Here is a 23,214-nt window from a genome sequence, read left to right as displayed (position 1 = left end):
ATGCCAAATCACATCCATCAGTCCCTCCAGTGTTTCACACTAATTTATCACTGTGAATGCATTGTAAATTTTCCCAATAAAATATTGCAGCTAAGTGATGCTGACTCCCACCTGCAGGTGGCAGCGTTTTACTTTTACACTGCTGCCTCAGCCTCACCTGGTGCAGCAGCAGTGTAGCAAAGCTATAATCGATGTGGCGAGTAAAAAAATGTCACAAAGTGGAAATATTGATTTTTGTTGCAAAAAAAAACAAAAATCAAAGTCATGGAGGAACTGATCAATGAGAAAAGATATTCAACATTATTTGACTTTCAGAAATACTTATCAAATATAAACAGCTTTTATTAATATTTTAACAATTTTGAAAAGGTTAAATAAACGTTCTGACTCAGCGTCTTTTTGCCATCCAGTTTCATGGTGTTAATAAATTAATGCTGTGATTGATGACAACACATCAATCACACTGAATGATCTCATGTATTTTCATCAAAAAATGACATTTCAGAACTGTGAAATAACTAAGAAAATGTTTTTGGTCAGTTGGTTTCTGCCAGAAGTGTTTAAAAGTTTGACAAAAAAAAAAAAAAAAAAAACTACCTTGAAAGTTAGTTTTCCGGATGTGGGAGTTTGTTGTAAGTTGTAAGCTTCTATGTCTGTCTGAACAGTTACTTCTAAGTTAATTTTGTCTTATTTCAGGCGTACTAAGATATTTACCCAACAAAAATACTTAATCTGTATTTTAAAAATACAGAGATTTGCAGTAAAAAGCTTTTTTTTGGTCTCATTTCACTGTGGATATTGATTGTCTTTGTACCTTTAGGAAACAAACTGCTGCAGTTCATCCTTTGAGATTAAGAGCTGGAACATCAAAACGTATTTCCTGAAATATCTGCTCTTCTGTGGCTAATATTTACAAGTCGTCGTTTTTTTTTTTAAATGTATTCAGACTGGATCTGAGTCACTGGATCTGAATTGAAAGCTGGCATTTCAAAAAGCTGAATGATAATTAGCTTAGAAGAAACAATGGCACTCGCTGTTTTAATGGAGAGAGAGAGAGAGAGAGTGAGTCCTCTGCTGCGCTGGCATCCATAAATTTTGGATGTCTGTTGGTGCAGAGAGGAGTCATGCATATTTCATGCGAGCCACGGCTGAACAGCTGACCAGCTGACACTCGTCCTCACAAATCAATAAATCAGCAGGTGTGCTGGGACTCTGTTGGCTGGAGACGTTGATGGGAAAGCTTAAATCCTTCCTGACAGCCGGGATAAGTTCCTCCCTCTCTCTGCCCACGCGGCGCCCAGCGCCTGCCTGCGACACATGAAACGCTTGCGTGTGAAATTAGCCCAGGGACTTTCACTCACCTCCCTCAAACTCCGTCTGACAGTTCCCGGAGTTTTCCTTCAGGCTTTCTTCCTCGTTGATGATGATGTTCTCGATGTCCTTCATGGTCAGGTGATCGCGGAAAGCGTAGAAGAGGATGTGTTTCAGCTCCTCCAGGGTGATCCGCTGCATGTCAAACTGCAGCGAGACAAAGACGAGCAGGAAAGTTAAAAATACAAGACCAATCTCCTTATGTACTTTTTTTAAAAAAGTGTTTCCTTTTTGCTGGGTAGCCGGTAGAACGATCAACTGAAGCAGCAACTCAACCAGAGAAACATTTTACAAACATTCTCAGATCTAAACATCCTGTTTATGACTCTCAGGAAAAATAAGGACCATCACACAGGAATCATCCCAGACGTTATCGCGATAAACGATAATAATGATGTTTTGAGACCATTTTCAAGTAACACAACAACACGTTCTCAAAATTTTATAAACTTCAGACTCTGCAAATGGGAGACATTTTAAACTAAAATAAACAAAACAAATGTCAGAGTCTTAAAAGCTGCATCATATGAACTTCTTCGTGTTGGTTTGAAAACATTTCTCCGTCGTGCCTGCTGCTAGCTCTAAATGAAAATGAACATTTTCTTCTTTGATTTCCAATTTTGACTTCCAATTATTCACTTCATGCTAAAGAGCTCCCCCTAGTGGTTGAGGAAAAATCCACAGAAAAGCTGCACCTGTAGCCGCAAAAACATTCTGAAATGCAAAATGTCTCTGGACGTAAGTGAAGCGAAGCTGCAGCAGCGGCTGCTCAGGCGTCAAGCGACTGCCAAGAGCTTCGTCTGCCAGGGAGAACAGCACAAGTACTTCAGGGACACATTAAAAAATCAGTTTATTTTCTGCCTCCTCAGACTTTCTCAGTCTATATTCACCGCCGATTAACCTTTCAGGAGAGAGCAGCGAAAAGAATAACACACCTCGACCTGAAACGACTCCCACTGCTGCATGACCTTCAGATTCACGCTGAAGCCTTTGGCTCCTCTTTGTCCCGCCTTCCCCCCTGAAGTTCAGGCTGCAGAGCCATCACAATGTTAATGGAGGCGTTGGTAAAGTTGGAAATGTCACAACCTGTGAAGACCTGCTGCTGCTGGAAGGAACACTTGTTTCTATCGCTTTTTTCTTCTGCTTGTTCTGTAGCAGCGACACGATTTCAGGCCGAGGGTGTCTTACCTCATTTAACAAACACACAGAGTCCATTTAAATAGCAATAACCTCCACAAAAACACAACATCTTACTGCAAAAACACAACATCTCAACATAAACGCAGCAAAAACACAACATCTTACTGCAAAAACACAACATCTTAACATAAACGCAGCAAAAACACAACATCTTAACATAAACGCAGCAAAAACACAACATCTTAACATAAACGCAGCAAAAACACAACATCTTAACATAAACGCAGCAAAAACACAACATCTTAACGTAAACGCAGCAAAAACACATCTTAACATAAACGCAGCAAAAACACAACATCTTAACGTAAACGCAGCAAAAACACAACATCTTAACGTAAACGCAGCAAAAACACAACATCTTAACATAAACGCAGCAAAAACACAACATCTTAACATAAACGCAGCAAAAACACAACCTCTTAACATAAACGCAGCAAAAACACAACATCTTAACATAAACGCAGCAAAACACAACATCTTAACATAAACGCAGCAAAAACACAACATCTTAACGTAAACGCAGCAAAAACACAACATCTTAACGTAAACGCAGCAAAAACACAACATCTTAACGTAACTTAACATAATATAACATTAACGCTGCAAAAACACATCTTACCAAGTATTTTTGGTCTAGTCTCTGGTGTAAATATCTGGAAATTAGACAAACTATCTTAAAAGCAACTTTTAGCAAAATATAGAGACTAGTTTTAATTAAATAATTCCTTTATTGATGAAAAATGTCCAGTTAAACTGGCAGATTGTTGAATTTATCTGCCAATAGAACAAGTACTTCTTAATTTTCATTTTTTATTTATGTATTTATAAGAAGAGAACTCAACACAAATGTGTCTTTCACTTTCACTTCATCGCTATGAACTACATTGTGTTCCTGTGTGATGTTAAAACTAATAAAACTAATAAAACTAATGAAACTAATGAAACGTGCTGACGCTTTGTTTCAAAATGACAAAATGAATCTGACTTAAGGGATTTAGACTCTTTTACAAGCCACTAATATTTGTGTTAAACACTAACGTCAACATATCCACTTTTTTTTTGTTTGTGAGATTTCTGATAATCTGTTTAAATCTGGTGGATTTCATCAAACTGAAATGATTCATTTCTATCTTTAGCCTGAAGGGGGGAGACAGATAATGGAAGGAAGTCACCCTGAAGAGAAAGATCTGTACGTTTGTACAGTAATAAATTAGGTTCACACACAAACACACACGAGGTGCCAAGAGCCCTGCGTCCATCCATCTGTTGAGTTCAGCCTGTTGCGGTTCGGCCAACATGCAGCGCTGCGCCTGCATTTAAAGCAACAGGGTTTAATATCTTCTGCTTTTGAAAAGTATTTAAATCCACTGGAAATAAAAGACCAGCAATTAGAAATTTGGACATTTCAGTTGTTTTTTTAAACACTTTTTTAATGCATCAAAACATCTGCGAATCTGAAGGTTTTTGTTGCGTCACGTTCTTCTTGTGGCTCGTTTAGTGAAAACAGAAGATATCGGATTTACAAAAACAAAACGGTGATAATCCTGTTTGAAATACTGAATTTGTAGTGACAAAAAATCGAATTTGCAGTGAAGAGATCCTGAGAGCCACTGCAACGAGAGAAACCAAAAGCATCACGTAGTTATGAAATATTCATGATTAAGCTATTTGGAGACGTTTGGATGTTTTAATGCTGGTTTCCTTCTGCACACTGAAAAAAATGGTCCTAAAAAGAATCTTCTTCTATAAACTTTGTTCTATTTAGTCAAATATAATAAATGGGTTTCGTCAAAATCTGTTTTTTGAGTAAAAACTCAACTTATTGTGAGACAAAAACTAAATTATACAAGTAAAATAAAAAATCTTTGATTTGCAGTGGAAATTCTCATCCCAAAGAAATGTAACAATTTGTGCCATTCTTGAATCGCAGTCGACGGCCGCATGAAATCAATCCAGGGGCCGCAAATGGCCCACTGGCCGCAGTTTGGACACCCCCGTATTAGAGAATAACTGTTTTTTCTGTCAATATTTTTTAAGCTCACTTTGAATTTTTTACTTCAGAAAAAGTTGGTGGAAACAACAAAACTTGAAATAATTTTCTCAATTTGGCAGAAATGTTTTTAAACGTTTGTGAGAGTTGCTTTTGAGCATTTCCACAAAATTCTTTAATGTAATCATGATTAATTACACTTAATCTAATAAAAAAAAGAAAGTTCTTAATAATTGTACTTTTTTGTGAATTTATCCAACTATAAATACTTTACCTGAGTTTTTTTTTCTTTTCTGGATCCAATAATTTCTCCAATCTGACTCACGACGAAAGAGATAATCGACAGAGATGGTCTGAGTTCATCTTTACTGTGTATTTCATCAGACAGAATATTTTTATACATTATTTATTTAAAATATTTGATGTAATTCATAATTATGTGAACAGAGGGCCAATAAAACCTTAATTACAAAAAAAGAAATGAGAGAAAGAGGAAAGACTCCTTCAAGAAAATTGGTTTGTTTGATTTGAACTGAATTTTTTCCGTTAGTTGTACTTAAAATAAATTAAGTTTTCTCATTCACTAATCTTGTGCTTACTTCTTTTGAGGTAATTTTTTTTTACAGTGTAACAGTTATTAGCTCAAAGTTTTATAAAACATCTTTGATCGTTTGGTTAAATACTAAAAACGGTTTTAAATTAACGAGCTTTCTAAATGCAGAATGTTCCACTTGCACACATTTTCCTCCTCGTTAAAAGGGAACGCGAAGGAATCGACATCGATCTGCGCTTTTAAGCAACCTTTCGGTTCCGCTTCAGAGGCCCAGAGCGCTCGGGAGAAATTTATGTCTCCATTACCGCTGCATCACCCAGCAGTCGAAAAGGCAGGAGATTAATTTAGGCAAAGAGAAAACTTAACAGGCGCCAGGGGAGAAACAACCTACATGAACCAATGTAGGAAGTGTCAGGATAAACGACAATGAAATGAAACTTCGCTGAGAACCTCATTGACTCTGAAGAAGGATCGATGAACACATCTGTCAAACTTTAGCTCCTTTTCTACTCTAATGGAAAACATTAATATTAACTGAAAGTTGAGTAAGATGCAGACTTTTACTCATTTTGTGCTCCACAGTGAGCAATGGATCAAAAAGACAGCGGCGTTAACCCGAAAGCAAAGACGCAGCATCGGCTTAAAGCACTCATCAATAGTCAATTAAAGTTGCTTTGATTAATGAGGGAGAAAAAGTCAGATTAACCTGGACCAGAGCGACATAAAGAGCTCCCTGAGGGCCACCGGCACATCCACATCCTCTGCGATTCCTTATCATCGCAGAGGACATAGCTCCTCCTGCTGGCTGCTCCTTCAGACTAGCCAGCAGCAATTAGCAAACACCTGGTGGAACTGCTGAGCTTATTCTTAGTGAAATGCTGGTAAAAATGTTGTTAAAGGTTAATGGAGGAGCCATGTTGTGATGACTTCCTGAAGGAGGGGTTTCAGAAAGAGCAGGAGTTTTTAAAGAGACAGAGATCCAATAAATTTCAAAGTCAAAGCATTATTTGATATATGTAACATTTTTCAACAACTAAAGGTACTTCCTGGATACTATAATACAGCCCGTTGAAACATTTTAGCGCAATTAACTGAATTTTTTTCTATTAAAGCAAAAAAGTCTCAAGCTGGAACTTTGTGCAGCGTTTCTGGTACGCCCGTAAATTTGATTCGCTAATGGCTAACTCGCTAACAGCAGTGGAAAACAAAACTGCTTCTATTGACCCACTCAGGGTCAATTTTTGCTACAAAAACTGGAAAAGGAGTTAGCCTGTCAGCAAAGCTGTTCAAACCTAAAATAGCATCGCAATACCAAACATGCTAACGCTAATGTTAGCATCCGCATTTCTAAAGAGTTCCCACGAATGACCAGGACTTTGTGAATCTCTGGAAAGCTGAACTTTGCACCAATCTGAATAGTAAATTAAAAACAATAAATAAAATGGATTTACTGAATAATTTAACAGAAAAAAAGCCTTTCAAAATAAAATCCTAAAACGCATTCTTCACTCCCAAGTGTCTGCACTGCTGCACGGTTTTAGAGGACAAGTGTCACTGATCAAACTCACTTCCTGACAGATTCCCATCAGTGTGATCTCATCTCCAGACGCTTTGATGGGAAGCATTTGCTTGTGTTGCATCAGCAACGACCTTAGAGAAGCAAATGTTGCAACTCATCAATCTACAATGGGTTACAAGGCCTTATCCAAACAATTTGAAGTCCATCAATCTACAGTGAGGAGGATAATTCACAAGCGGGAAAAACCTTCCAGACAGCTGCCAATCTTCTCTGAGATGTCCCATCCGACTGGGACCAGAACCAGGCTCAGAGACACTAGAAAACACTGCAAAAACACAAAACTTACCAAGCAATGTTGGTCTAATTTAAAGTGCAAATATCTTCATACACTTGAAATAACATTAACTAACTATCAACAAGATATACAGACTTACTTTAAGAAAATAATTCCTTAACATTGATGAAGAAGCACTTGTCCAGTTGGTAGTTATATGAACTTAATACATAATGATGACAAAAAAAGCCAGAAAAATGGCAATTTCTCACTAAAATGAATGCAGCAGTTGTATATGGATATTCCATATATACATACATATACAGATTATATATTTTCCAGGCACATTGTGCTATTTTGTAGCATAATAAAGTAAATATGTTCAATTCAGTTGTTATGAAAACGCCTTGAAATTGGGTCTCAATTATCAATTTTGATCATTTTTGGTTTTAAATATCTTAAATATTACCAAACTCCTTTTTCATCCACAGTTTTCACTTCACTGCGTTGTTTTTTATTATTGTTATTTACTTTTAAGCAGTTATTGTGGCAAAACCTTAAACTGCTGCTGCGCGAATGACTCAGCAGGTTGTTGCTAGGTAACCGAGCTAGGAGGGGGGAGGGGGGTGAAACGGCTTTTCACCCAGCAAGTTGTTGCCAGGCAACCAAAGAGTAAGTGAGTGAGTTGATTTCACCAACCTAGCTTAGCTAGCCATAAGTCTTTCCTCTGCCTACATCTCCCAGAATGCAGTGCGGTTCTGGACCCGAATTCAGGGTATGTTCTATATATTGAATATTCTACTTTTTGTATATTGCTATTCATTTATTGGCAGGCATTCTAACACTTTTACACTTGTGCGTAAAAGACTAGCTTAGCTTGTACCTTTGAATTTAGAATGACTTAAATATATAAGGCTTATGTAACTAATCCACCAATGATTATTTAATACATCTAAATTCCTTTTGTATGGAGGAACTGCACCAACAAACACTGTGAAATGATTCACAATGAGAGCCGGTTCTGTTTTCTTTCTCACATTGAGCCGCTGAATATTCCCCCCATTCATCTGAATGCGATTTTAGTCGTAGTCGTTTTGTTTTGATTGGCAGACTCGTAATTAAAATTCTGGCCCCTTGTGACACAAACGCCTCTGCGGTGCGTGGGAGTCCGCACAGAAAGTTTAAGCTAAGACTGTGCAGAAGACGCACTAATGTGCTGCTGACACTTTGCAGGGCCGCGGTCTGGACGAGAAAGCTCTGTACTGAAGTGACTCACCAAGGTAGTCAAGCTGACTCACATGCAATTAAAGCAGCATGAAACATAAGGAGATTGGGTCTGGATGAGGAGGAAGACGCAAACTGTCGCCCAGGTTTTCTGTAGCAGCAGACGATAGAGAAATGTCAGAAGGTTTCAGGCTGCACTTACGATGCTGTCTGACTGGTAATGCAGCTTTTTGACAAGAAAACTGAAAGCAGTTCATGTTTTGTCAGGGTAAGAACAGTCAGTTGTCAGTCTGACTCACTGCATTTGTCCAAACGGTGCAGCAAATGCTGCAGGCACTGAATAAAAGTCCTTCTTTCTTCCAGCTGCTCTGTTGCGGATCTACATTTTTAAATGTTTTCAGAGACAAGAATGGCAGGAAATTTAAAACCCCACAGTATTGTTTGTATTTTATTTGTATTAGTTCAACTAAAAACTGATTTAAATAACGTCTTCAGGGGTTTTCATGTCGTTTCCTTCAGTGGTTCTTTGTGCAGCGCCCCCACAGGCGAGGAGGGGAAGTTTCTTTTTTAAAAGGTTTTGGTTTGTTTGATCCAGTGTAAAATCAAACTGCAGCAGCTAAAAATATCCCGAATCGAACCGAATCTACTGGACCATCAGGCGGGAAGACACTCAAATCGTCGGTTTATTTTGGCAAAAGCTTAATGTAGGTTTTGTATCTAATTCCAATGTTCTTCCAAAAACAATAGGGGAAAAAATTTTCTAATTTTACTTTTTTTTAAAAAAAGAAAAACATTTCCAATCGGAGCAACAACTAACTTTATGGTTTCAATTTACAAAATAAAGCTGCAAGTCAAATCTTAGTTGAGTCATTTCTTTATGTTCTTTCAGGACTATTTTCATTACGCTGTACTTTGAGTAATCTTATTATGAAGTGTTTCTGCTCTCATTTGAGTAAAACTTCTGGATTTTCTACCCACTGAATGAAAAACAAACATGTTTTAACCAAAAATTCACCAGAAACAGACTCACAGCTGCAGTTTCTGTTAGAGTTTATAAAGTTTTATATTGAAAGAACTGATTTGGAAACATTTTCTTTTGCCTCATTTTGTTATTTTGTGATTATTCTTATTATATGAATTAGTAAAGTCCTTAAAATACCAAAATTTACATTTAACTTTATATTTTGCTCCGTCTGATGATGTAATTTTTAAATACTAAATGATTGATAATTTGATCAGTAAACTTGAGTAGACTTTTTACCAAATACTTTTTTAATTTACTAGAGTAAAAATATGTTGAGTAGTTTCACTCAAGTACTATTTTTGGCTACTCTGCATAGAAAGAATGACATAAACATCAGTTATAATCCCAGTGAGAGTAGTTGTAAGTTCTTCATTGACTCTGTTTTTACTTCTTCCAGTTGAACCAGAACGTTTCATTTTCACGCCTGGTTAATGGAGGTTACCCACATTTAATGTGAACCTGAAAACCCAGGAGAGGCGATCAAATCCTGCTCCTCTCCTTCCCCCCAGGCGTAGCCGTGCTGAGAAAGCCTGGCAGGATTGAGATAAATGGAGTCATCTCCACTCCAATAATTCCCCATGATTCACCTCTGAGCCTCTGAGCTGGATTCTGAAGAGCTCAACGTTAGAGAGGCGCTCGGACGCCAGAGGAGGCTGATTATGGAGGGAAGGGGAAGACGTGAGCATGTGTTAGCATTGATTAGCTGCCGCTGACGTCACGTCTCCGCGCCACCTTCACTGCTAATCAGGGCCACGTCTGCAGAAGCGAAGGCGGTTGGTTCTCCCTCCCGGCCTCCTCCTCAGCAGGCCCGTTAACGCAGACCTGCCTCCAACAACCTGCAGCTGTTTGTCAGAGAGGCGCACAGAAACTCTGCCAGTCAGCACCTTTATAGGTGACTTCCTGTTTCACTTTCAGCACTTCTGCCCTGGAGTTCTGCAAACGGCTTCAATTATGCGGCTGATTCAGTTCAACTCCTCCTAGCAAGCTTTAAATTTAATAACCAGTTCAGAAACAGATCGTCAGCGTTTGTTTTTAACTGTCTGTAAAGAAAAGCAAACAGGGAAGAGACGTAGTAAAATAAATGAAATAAAAACAAACCAGATTTATTCAGGTCTAAAAAATAAGCAGATATCAGTTTTCACATTTTTACACAAAGAATGACTTACAAAGTCGGCCATTTTCATCGCTTCACCTCAACTGAATCTAAAAAGAAAAATCTAGGAAATTGCAATGTCTGATTCTTTCATTAGTATTACTCTTTTTTTCCATTTTATTGCATGAAATTAGTAATTAATAACATAGAAGATGTTTTCTGCAGATAAACTTTAAATAATACAAGAATAAAGTCATATTCTTGTATTTTGAAACACAGACACAGTTCTTTAAATCAAGTTCATAGACCTGTACTCTGGTGTTTATTGTTTTCCTTTATTTTGAGTTGTGATGTTTTTACTTGTTTGTTGTTTTATTTTCCTTTTAATCACCTTGAATTCCCCTGTTGCTAAAAATAAAAAAAAACTCGCCTTGTACTCCTCTGCAATAATGTTGAGTCGGGCTGTAGGTAGAGAAACTTCAAAAATCCAAATCTTATCTACCAGACTGAGGCAATAATCCAGTAAAATCCCAAACAGAAGTGAAAACAGCAGCAGAAACACAGATAAAGTTCATGTTTGTCCTGCGAGGAGCCATGATGGAGCCTTTCCTCCCGTATGGAGTTATTCCTTCACCCGTCGCCGTAGAAAATAAAAATCATTGTGCTGCATGTATTATTCATCGCAGATGAGGTGTTCCAAAGTCAATATGAATTCACGCTGTTCCCCCGGCACAAAGGACTGATAGAAAGAAGATTAATGGCAACGATTTACGATGGGAGTGTCTGCAGAGTCACCGAGTGTCAGGAAATGGAAAAATGGAGGATTTTACAGAAACAAAAGAGAATTATCCACATATTTACAGATTCAGTTTAATTCAGGTTCTGTTTCAAATCCCAGTGTTCAAGGGAAAAAAATCCAAATCGTCTTAAAAACAATTTAACCAAAGTTAGAGAAACGACTAACTTTGGTTTCTACGGTTTCAAAAATGAGAATGTTATTCCAACATGATATTTAGAAAAAGTTAGGTATAAAGTAAGTCCTCAGTAATCATATTCATCTAAATACGATAAAAATACTGTTATTATCTGTAGATGTTTGGACTTTTAGTATCATCTGTGTTTCTGCTTTGATACACTGCAAAAACACAAAATCCTACCAAGCATTTTGGATCGACCGTCTTACGTTAGTACATCTGAAATAAGTCAAAAATAACTTACAATTAACTTTTCAGCAAGAAACAGGAGCTTGTTTTAAATAAATAATTCATGAATATTTATTAAAAAGTTCTCGTTCCATCAGCAGATTATTTCTAGCAAGATATATTTTTTTTCATGCTATGAAACTAGAACTTTTTCATCAATATTAAGAAATTATTTACCTGTTAAAAAGTTACTTGTAAGTTAATTTTGTCTTATTTCAAGTGCAGTAAGACATTTGCACTATAAACTAGATGAAAAATACTTGGTAAGATTTTGTGTTTTTGCAGTGTATCAAAACAGATAACAGTATTTTTTTTAAATCTTATTTAAACAAATAAAGAGGTTGTTTTGGTTTAAATCAGAGATTTTATCTCTTTTTATTTCCACGTTAGCCTTTTTGCAGCCAGGCTCAACAATAAATACACAAACTACCATTTGGCTTTTCCGTCTCACTCGTTTCCTTCCCAGAAAATGTGTTTTGTTTTTTGCCACGACAGCAGTCATTGGTTGAGAGGGACTTCTGTGCCGTTTCCACAACTAATGGAATAAAATGAATTTTGAAGTGGGTCATTTAACATCCTGATGATCTCCAATAACGTCCTATAAAGCGTTCGGCGTCGGAAGAAAAACAGAAAATGAAGGTTCAACATGGGACTGCAGACTTAAATTCTGCTAAATAACTTTAAGAAGGATGGGAACGTCAAAAACCAGCCGACTCGTCAGAGTAAGAACAACAGGGTTTGTGGTTCACGCAGCTTAACGTCAGACAAAGTATCTTTTTATGAATGTTTAATGTGCAACAGCTTTAAATTTATCAGGTGAAGAGATTAGAAGAAAATATTCTAGGGATTTTTACACTGTAAAAAATTTGAAGGTGGTTTGTCTTGATTGTTTTTTATCTGATCTGATAATGAATTTTATTAAACATCTCAGTGAATGCAGCTCAGGATATTATCCTGAGCTGCATTAAATTAAACATTTACATTAAGAACAAACCACTAAGCATTCTGGGAAACGGTTCCCACTCATGTCTATTTTCTTATTCAGTTTTTTAAGTGCAATCTTAAAAACTCTGGTTTATTCAACAACTGGACGTTTGATGAAATTAATAAAAAGTGAACACAACTCACCATCCTTTATCCTTCACAAACTCACATTTAGGTTAAAAATCTAAAACTGGCTGAATTTATTTGACTTAGAGAGCAGAACTAAAAGTAAAATGTTTCACATTTGAGCCACGTTCTGTTGTCTCAAAAGGATTTGGGAAACAACAGAAAGAGAAAGGCCGGCTGGACTTTAATAGTCAATGTTGTTTTTCATATAGACGGAGGGCGTTGAGGCCCAGAATGATTACAGAGCGAAGCTCTAAAATAAGCTGCTTCCTGCTGTTCTGTCAGGAAGTTATAGGAAAATCAGACGACCAGCAGAGCTGCAGATTAACAAACAAACAAAGGAAACGATTCACTTCCTGCTAAAACACCAAACACCCTAAAATACTTCCTGTGGCGATGGATCATTCGTTCTACTTTGTGAAATACATTTTACATCCGTCATAAATACAGTTATAAAATGACACAGATAAACATTTCAGTTCAATATTATTACTAGATATTCTGATAATTACGAACCTGCTGTAACTATTTACTTACATTTTTGAGACTTTTTTTTCCTTCTCAGTTTGAAATATTTCCGCCATTGAGAGTTTAATAATGAAAGTTTAATAAAAATTATATTTTTTATTAAAGTAAGTTGTGTACGTTATGTTAAAAAGTTAACACAACTTACTGCTGTAATTAAAACTCTATTTTTATTTACATTTCATGAAGGAGGTTCCTTCTGTTCTGCTCTGTTCCTTCTGAGGTTTCTGTGTTGTTTGCTTGAGTAGCGCCCCCGCAGGCGAGGAGGGGAACAGGTTTTTCAAAAGGATTGTTTTGTGTGACACAATGCATAGTGAGAGAGAACCAGAGCAGCTGAAAATGTGACAAATGCAAGTCGAACAAACTGTCAGGTGTCAAAACACCCAAAAAAACAAACTGGACACGATTAGAGGCAGTCAGACCTACAAGATTATATTTTCTTAATGGTTAAAGAAGCTTTGTATGTATGGTTTATTCTGCATCTAAGTAGAACTGGTCAAATAGTCACGAGTCCATCTGTTTACTCCTCAAAATTCAGTAAACACTTTGCTAATTACCCATTAGCAAAACAAAGAACAGAAAGATGTTTACAGCTTCTCAATTACAGAGATGTAATTATCTAAGGGGATGATTAGATACAATCCCCAAGTCTTTCAGAGCAGATTCGAGTGAGTAGGAAGGTGTGTGTGTGTGCGCGTGTGTGTGTGTGTGTGTGTGTGTGTGTGTGTGTGTGTGTGTGTGTGTGTGTGTGTGTGTGTGTGTGTGTGTGTGTGTGTGTGACACCAGTGACTCACTATCCCATCACCCCAGCTGGTGAGGATGTGACACTTTGACTGATTTTATTGGGATGAGAAAATCTCCCAGCCAGGACGAGATGCGAGCTTCTCTCCTCTCCTCCAAGGTTAAAACCGATGAAAGCGGGACTCGATTCAAGGTTCAGAAACGCTCCGCCTGTTTATGCAACGCTTTAAATATCCCGGTCCTCGGCCTCCATCCAAACAAATCTCAGCAAAGCACCGGAAAAACACAGATGCAGCATCATGAAAACCGTTGATAACGGGTGATTAACCAAAGGGTTACACAGAGTTCCTCTTAATAAAAGTTTTTCTTCACAAGTACTTATCGACTAATAAAGCTGCTTCCAGAAACCTCAGTTCTGCTTTATGAAGCTGGAGGTTCAAAAATAATCTCCATCTAAACATGCAAAACCTTAAATCTGTTAAATGTTAAAAATTAAATGCCTCAATATGTCTGAGTTGGGATTGTGCAGCCAAACCTGCTGGATTTTTAACACTTGGATCAAATAAAATATTTATTTTGCTCAAGTTTGAAATCATATTTTAGTCTTTTCACTATAGTATGTATTGTTACATAAATGCCAGTATATTTTACATCCAAGTCATTTTACCAAGTTAGGCTAAAGAAATATGGAAGAATTAGTTTAGAAATTTGAATTACCAGGTGATTTACTAATGTTTTATTTAGTATTTTTCTGGATTTTATTCTTACTTTTAACAATGTCTTAATTTTTCCAGCTGTTAACATGATTTTTGTTAAATCATTTCGTAAAATCTGACTTTTTTGTCTTGAAATGAAAAAAGAAATGTAAAGAAAGATTTATTTGGGATTAATAAAGTTTTTCCGAATTGAATTTGTTTCACTTGAGGTTACTACTTAAAATGGGTCTTAAAATAAAATTAAGTTGTAACATCTTGGTACAAAAGTATATTAAATCATTTTTATACATTTTGCCATCAATAAATGTTCACAAACCAACTTGCAATTTATTTAGTTATATCTGGTTATAAGAGAAAAGGATTTAATTGCACCATAATAATGCAAAGTAACCTCATTTTACTCATAAAACTAAAGAAATGAACAAAAATTGGTGATGGATGGTCAGAGAGATGTTAGAGAAGGAGACATGATTGTTGTCCATTATGATTGATAGAAAAAATGCTATGAACTTCCTTCTCTCTCTGCTATGCATCCAAGAAGTCTCCTTTTCATCTCCTCTGAGCTTTGGGGGTCAAAGTTCAGATGCTCTTTGAGCTTTTAAGATGCTAATCAGCTGTTCCCAATTATATAATAACATGTTGCTTCTCCCAGCTAAACAGAATCCAAAACCACATGAAATAATTGTCCATAATAAAAACAATTATGAACAAAACAAGGAATCCAACCTGCTCTCACTGTGAGCAACACAACTGTAGAAACAAACATCTTTCGACATTTAACTTTTACTTCAAAGCAATAACCGAACTGAATCTTCAACACATCAGTTATGAACTGCGCCGACTTATAGTCGTCATAAATCAAGCGTTGCCGTTTATTTCCTCCTCTCTAAGCTTCCTTTACACTCCAGAGGAGGCCCATCGCTCCAAACGTTTATTACAGGAAATAAAATGTGGAAGCCAGCAGCGTATTTTCATAAGTCCATGTTGTTGGCGGTTCGTTCATCCAGCCTGTCGCTTTACAGTGCAGACCACAAGGTCATGACCCTGAGGTAACGCTGGTCAAGATGGAGATTTCAGTAAAAGCTTTGCAGGTGCCAGATATCCTGCCCTTTCCACACCCCCAGACCCCCCACACACGTACTAATTTGTCTTTTATTGGATTAATTCTGTTCTATCAGTCAGTTTTACCCATTTTTTCTCCTCTAATCCTGAATTTACATCCGACAATCTTCATCGTCTTCCGTTCCATTTTTTCTCACGTTTCCGATCTGACGTGTCAGCATCCCACACGCCATCAGGTGAACAGCCGAGTTAAAGCCCAATAAAAGCCGCAGCAGCAGCTGCTGAAAAGGATTCAGGTTTACCTGCCAGAAGATGGTGTCTATCGTGCTGCCCAGAAAACCTTCCCTGGTTTCAGACGACAGCAGCTTGGGGCCGAGAATCGTCATGAATTCCTCAAAATCGACCTGTCCGTCACCTGGAAGAGGATCAGAGGTGCTCGTTTATTTATCAACTAGTTTGGTTCTTTCAGCATTAAATTGAAAGGTTGAAAGGAGAAGCAGCATTCAGCGTCTACACAACAAATATCTGGAACAAACTTCCAGAAAACTGCAAAACAAATGAAACAGAGTTTATTTAAATCAAAGTTAAGACTCACCTGTTCAGAGGTGAGTCTGATTAATAATACATGGAACACTGAGCAAAATATTTGATATTAAAATGTAACGTTTGGTTTCTCAACTGTTGACTTTATGTTGGTTTTTATTTTTGTGTTTTTATGAAGTAAACCAGTTTGAGCTGCTGTGCTCTGCAGACTGATTGATTAAAAAAGACCAAAAAAAAGCAAAATTTAAAAATGCACACTGCAAAAACACAAAATCTTACCAGGTATTTTTGGCCTGGCTTCTAGTTTAAATGTCTTAGCACATTTGAAATAAAACAAAACTAACTTACATGTAAATTTTAAACAAGACATAGAAACATTTCTGATGTAAATTATTCCATTATGCTGATGAAAAAGTTTTTGTTCCAATGAAAGATTATCGCTTATAAAATGGGAAAATGTCTTTTTGCTAAAAGTGAAATAATCTGCCAATAAAACTGGAACTTTTTCTTCAATATTAAGAAATTACTGACTTAAAACCAGCTCCTATATCCTGCTAAAAAGTGAGTTAGTTTTCTCTTATCAAGTGCACTGAGATATTTGCAGAAAAAACTAGAACAAAATTACTTGGCAAGATTTTGTATTTTTGCAGTCAAAATAATTTTATGAGCAGCTCATTTTGGGTTTCTTGCATTTCGAAGCTTTGCTTAGAAATTTCTGAAGTGCAAAATGTGAATTTCTACCATTTCTAACTGGTCTTAATGTTTTGGGTTTTGTCTTTTCTTGCTTTAGTCTGGACACAATCTGTGCAGCTCAAATCGCCCCCAAAAATGCAGAGAATTTATAGATAAAATTTGGATCTGAATATGAATATGCCATGTGGGTTAAATCTCTCTGATATGATTGCACTACCCACACCATCAGTGTAGGGCATTAGTGTGTGAGCTTCCTTAATATGAATAATACAGTCATGACTAAAATAGCTTCAGGAACCACACTGCATGCAGATTCAGCCACAGCATCTAAATATTCACTAAAAACAACAGAATTTTAACTGAAAAGGAAAAACTTTGTGCATTTATCTGTAATGCAAACCGGTCTATAAGCGCAGCCTAATACTGTGGAACAAATGCAAACCTTTTTGTCTGTTTTTTTTTTATTTTACCAAACACATCATGGATGCTGGATCTCATTTTGTAGGCACAGTTTGTGACAGCTCAACATTCGGCACAAAGTCACCGAGTCACTTTCTGTGTCCGTCACAGTCAAAGCCACCTGCTTTTCACAGCTTTTTCCCCTTCCATTTTTTACAACCCAGCAGCTGGAAACTGAACAAATGAATTATTGCAGAAGCGAATTTGTGCACGCATCACCAAAGTCACTCAAGTTCACTTGATTTTAACTAAGCGCTAAACTCCAGGAAACTCAGATGAGAGAAACAAAAAGCAGACATAATTTCACATGAGTTAGCAGAACAGAGAGCCGTCGATTTTGCGATTAGGTGAACTTTGCTGCAAGGCTGAAAATCAGCAGGTTAGTGAGGATCAAATGTTCACTCCATCTCATCTGGCCAAAACATAATCACCAAAATCCAATCCCAGTCGTCTGCTAATGACATCCCTCTCTTTAATGCCGACTCTCTTCCTGCTAATTATCCTGTGAACGCTCAGACTTAAATTTAAAAACTTTTTCCAAACTCTGCTGATGAATCAGGGCTGCAGCTTAAAATTGGCTGCATGAATTTAAAACAATGTACGGCGCCTCTTTATTGAAGTGATAAATACTGCAGTACAATAATGTCTGGAAGAAAGTAAGTGGTAAAAAGTTCGTCAGGAATTTAAAAGAATGTCACGCTGTAAAAACACAAAAATCCTATCAAGTCATTTTGGTCTATTTTCTATTGCAAATATGTCAGAACACTTGAAATAATACAAAAGTAATTTGTCAGCAACAAACAGGAGTTTTTTTAAGTTAATAATTCTAGAAAGTAATCAAAAGTACTTTGTAGTATTTTGTGTTTTTGCAGAGCTCTGAATATATAAGCTGTCAGCTGTTTGTCTCTGACTTTTCTTCATACAAATAATATTTTTAGAGAAAGTAAAAAGTTTTTTCATCTGTTTTGATTAAAAGATCAAAGGTAAGCAGAAAATAATTGGATTCAGATTTTTAAAATTTTGTGTTTTTTTTCTTTTTACTGTTTTGAAACATGGTGATATTAGATATTGTTGTAGTAGTAAAACATTAAAGCCAGTAAATTGGAAATTTGGACATTTATGTTGAAGTTTTTAAAGATTTGCACACAAAAACACATGCTTTCACTGTGAAAAACAGATTCTTACCAAGTAACTTCCATCTACTTTTCGGTTCAAATATCTTAGAGAACTTGGAATGAGACAAAACTAAGTTGCAAGTAACTTTCAGCAAGAAATTGGAGCTTTTTTTGAGTAAATAAGTCTGAAATATTGATTACAAAGTTGCAGTTCCTCTGGTACCTAGGAACAAAGTTCTACTTCTATTGGCAAATTACTTCATTTTTCATCAATATGAAGGAATTATTGACTTAAAACATTCACATTTTATATACATGGAAACAAGCTACTACAAATTGATGCTTTTATGTTTCTGTGCAGTGAGACATTTGCATTAAAAGCTATTCTTGGTGGGATTTGGTGTTTTCCATTTGATGCAGAGTGACTGCGTTTCTGCAGGCCATGACTCACCGTCCATGTCGAGTCTCTGCATGATGATGGCCAGCTCCACCTCACTGGGCATGTACCCCAGAGACCGCATGGCCATTCCCAGCTCCTGCTTGGAAATGAACCCGTTTCCATCACGATCCAGCACCTTAAACGCTTCCCGGATCTCTGCCAAGACAAACAACACATCCACTCACAATCAGTAAGCAACCCTCATCTTCCTGCTTCAAGGTTGCATGGGGAAAAAGGTGTTTTAATTGATTTATTCATGGATTTCATATTTTGTTCTCTGCATTTTGGGATTTCTCTGCTCGTCTCGTCTCCTCTCGCCCTTTGCTCCCTCTCCTTCCTGCCTGACCCAGCGTCCTCAGCGCGGTGTTATGCAATTGGTCTTGCACCACTGCCTCAAGTGAATAAGATCAATTGCAGCCATTGATTTATGTTCTGCACCTGCTTCCACAGCCGCCGTCTCCTCTGATCAGGCTTTCGCACTGAGCTGCTTTTTTGGTTCCACCCATTGAGTCACATTTACAGAACATTTCTGTACCTTTCAGGAAGCTAATCATCCAACGCTGCAATGAACAGATTAAGGAGGGTTTCTTTCCTCTGGGCTTCCACTCTGTTACAGTCAGACTTAAATATCTGACCTTCAGAAAATCATTTTCTTGAGATGACAAGTTAATTTGAGTACATTTTCAGTTTTCCACACATTCTTTTTCCCGATGGTTTTCTTGAGATAACTTCTCAGTTTCTTGAGTTAATTTCTCGTTTTCCGCATATAAACATCTTTTATCATAAGATAAATTTACTTCACATTTTCTAGAGATAACAAGTAAACGTAGCATTCTCTTGAGATGCTGAGTTAATTTCCTGTTTTCTCAAGCTAACGAGTTAATTCCCCGTTTTCCCGCATGTACGTTTTCTAGATGGTTTTCTTGAGTCGGTCTTGAGAAAACAAACGTTGCCGTGCATTTAAAGGTACTGAACTGTGGCGAAGGAACCTCGGCATGAAGATCCTTTTCCTGATCCGATTCTCGCAAACATCTCACGGTTGAATCAGCTGCTTCACTCGCTGCTCACTGAGTAATAATGTCATCAGTAGAGGAGTCAGCGGACTTCACTGCGCTTTAATAAATGCATATTTCACAAGTGAGCCTGCAGATCAGAGAGGGAGGATGGTAAGAAAAGGCTGACAGGCATCTGGTGTTTTTTAAATGGGGTGGAATGTCACTTCTCTGCAGAACACTGACTGTGTGCCATGCATGAACACGCTGCTGAACGCTGAATAATATCAGGTTGCAGACTGGAATAGATGATTACCGCCGTTCTTTCCTGCAAACCACAGGCAGCAGGAACGTTCAAGGCTTTTCTCGTCGACTCCACAAGTTTAGATAAAAACACCAACAGAGATCAAAACGTGCTTAAAACAGGAGTTATGGTTGAAATGGCTGCTTACAAATCAATGAAACTGAAGATGAAAGAGTAAAATTTGACTTCAAGGAGGAAATGTTGTGCAAAATTCATATTTTTTGTGCTTCCGTTTGGTTTCCTACTGTTTCTCAAAACAGCACAAGAGCTTGAAATCGATTTTTGTCAATAAAGTTTTTTGGTGACTTAAACCTCTGAATGTTGAACCTTTGAATTGAGTTTTTAAATTATTGATGTTGAATCTGAACGTAATAAATCTCAGCCTGGAGAAATTAGTTTCGAGACAGAATATCTGACAGAAACTGGAATGTTTTTAAAACCAACTTCAGCTGCTTTTGAAGTCAAGGAGTGAAATACTCCATCTTGAAAACAAATCTATGGACTCCTGTTTTTGATTAAATGGTGTTTGTGTCCAACATTTCCTCAGAAACACATTTTACACACTTCACTCTGTCATCTTGAAAATATTGGAAGCCTCCTTTCATCCGTCATCCTGAATGATGCGGGAAAACTTGGCCATGCCTTCGTCTCTTACAGGCTGCTGCAACTCACTCTGTTGAAATTTCAGTAAAAATGTCCAAAAAATGTGTTTAATAAAGAAGACTGGCAATGCTACTCACAAAAAATACAATTATTTATTTATTTTTACAATCCCTCCATTGGCTCTCTGGTAATACGACATCAGGGCAACTTTACATCGAAACAAAAACGCTCAATTTCCTCAGAAATATTTAGTTTTATCTCAGAAATTTTCTACAAAAGATGTGGAATGTTATGAGCTCAAAAAAATCAAAATTTGTGGAAAAAAACCTCACAAATTTCAAAATTTATCTCAGAAGTTTTGTAGAAAAACTTGGAATCTTATGAGTTTGAAAAGTCAAAATTTGAAAGAAAACATCCGTACAAAATTTGAGGTAAACATAAAAAAATTTTAATGGAAAAAACAAACAGTGGAAATTTATCAGTTTGAAAAGTCAAATATGTGAGATAAAAAAAAACTGAATTTTTTGGATTATTACCAGAAATGTTTGACAAAAAATCTTAGAAGTTAATGAGTTTGTAAAATCAAAAGTTTCTACAATTTTTAGATTAATCTCAGAAATTTTCTAGAAAGACCTGGAAATTTATAAATCTTAAAAGTCAAAATTTTGCAACTAAAAAAATTTCACAAATTTTATGATTAATATCAGAAATTTTCTGGAAAACATGTTAAAGTTGATGAGTTTTGTAAAGTCTGCCAGAAAAAAACTCAGAAACTTTAAGATTAATCTTACGAAATTTCAACAAAAAATTGAAATTTATCAACTTGAAACATCAAAATTTTCTATAAAATACCTCAGAAATGTTCAGATGAAAATCAGAATTCTTTTAGAAAACAACTTGGAAATTTATTACTTTGAAAAGACAGAAATCAGCTCAAAATCTGCCAAAAAAAAAGAAAAACTGAGATTTTTGGGATTAATCTCAGAAAATGTCTAGGAAAAAACACTGAAATGAAAAGTAAGACAATTTCAACCTTTGAACTTTTAAAGAAAACATGACAGTATAGAAACCCACAGACCTCTGTTTCTTCTAAGCGAGGAAATTCTCAGATATTCTCATAATTTACTTCTCATTTACTGTCTGCCTGAGCCAAATAATCTCCGGTCTGAAAATAAACCAGTCAATCAGCTTATTATCATCATGCTGGTCCCGTCTGCTGGTAAATGAGTCGGAGCAGCGAAGCTTAAATGGAGCGTGAATTATGAATTGTGTCATGAAGTTACAGGCGATGTTTTGGTTGCGTTTATTGAGATAATTAGAGGCCACAGTCTGTGACAAGCTGCATAAACATGGCATCGTTTTTACCTTTTCAGGCAGCTGGTCACGAGGCTCTCTAACCGCCATCGTCATCATCATTCTGCAGCAACACAACACTCTCCTTCACAGCCAACATTTCTCTGCATGCAAACACATAAAAGCTAACCTACAGCCACATACAGAGCATGCGGATAATTTCTCTCTGTGCTGAAATGAGTGTTTCGTGCATAAATCTAGCAGTGACTCAGGCTTTTGTTGAGCACTTTCCTCTGTCTGGAACAGAACAACACGGGCTCAGTTTGTATATTCTAATAACTCAGACTGCTTCATGAACAAATGCAGTCCATCAGCACTCACAGCATCTGAAACATTCAGCGACTCTCCAGCTGAAATCTGACATTTGGTACAGAAATGTCTCCACATGTCTGGTAGGAAAATGTTAAAGTCTAAGTTTAAATTTCCTGTTTTAAGCTTCCTCCTTTGTTCTGCCAAGTAAAACATGTTATGGGGATTAAATCCCTAATGCCACGTATCTTTGGAGAAGTTTGACCTTTCTGATGCAACATTTACACCGCCGGCCGTCTTGTAAACACACCTGGTGGAAACACGGATCTGTCTGGACAGGTTTGACTTCCCAGCAGGGGTCCAGTAGAGACCAAAGGGCGATGCGCCTCACTGCTGTCAGACGTGCATGAGAAACATCATTTTTTATCAAACAGCAGCAGCAGCTGCGTCCGCCGATCCGTTATGAAGCTCCTCTTCTCAGAGGTGTAGATGAAACTGCCAGCTCAGATGGAAAGCTTTACATCTTTTTTAGGGCCAGAATTTGACCCTAAAAATTTTAAAAGTAAACTTTCTAGAGTAGGGTTAGGGTTAGCTGTGTTTCCATCGAGTATAAGATTGCACAATTTGACATTTTAAAGTCAATTTGCATTGGCTTATTTTGCAAAACTGCATCGGAAACACCCTTTTCACGTCACTTTATCAACAAATGAAGCTTAGGCGTAAATTCAACCTGGGAGACTCGATCCAGCTGACATTCATCTCGCAATCGCCACGTCCTACCTCAACCAATCAGGGCTGGAGCAACTCTCCGCTTTGGGCCTATCATCCAGGACCGTCTTCAAAAGCCAAGCTACCAGAGG

General features: G+C 37.1%; 1 protein-coding gene across 3 annotated transcripts in view; it reads right to left on the bottom strand.

The window, feature by feature from the left end:
- Positions 1-23,214, bottom strand: part of caln1 (calneuron 1) — a 64,809-nt gene that overhangs the window by 8,374 nt on the left and 33,221 nt on the right. For all 3 annotated transcript variants that reach the window (XM_055027784.1, XM_055027783.1, XM_055027782.1), the window contains 3 exons: positions 18,866-19,009; positions 15,907-16,019; positions 1,362-1,518 (listed from right to left, as the gene is read on the bottom strand). In XM_055027784.1, coding sequence (XP_054883759.1) covers positions 1,362-1,518; positions 15,907-16,019; positions 18,866-19,009 — 414 coding nt within the window. The remainder of the gene's footprint in view (positions 1-1,361; positions 1,519-15,906; positions 16,020-18,865; positions 19,010-23,214) is intronic.

The sequence above is a fragment of the Poeciliopsis prolifica genome, unplaced genomic scaffold (assembly GCF_027474105.1).
Source record: "Poeciliopsis prolifica strain line A6 unplaced genomic scaffold, Auburn_PproV2 SCAFFOLD004, whole genome shotgun sequence".
Lineage (NCBI taxonomy): Eukaryota > Metazoa > Chordata > Actinopteri > Cyprinodontiformes > Poeciliidae > Poeciliopsis > Poeciliopsis prolifica.
The sequence above is the reverse complement of the archived record's forward strand: the minus strand, read 5'-3'. Positions and strand labels throughout refer to the sequence as shown.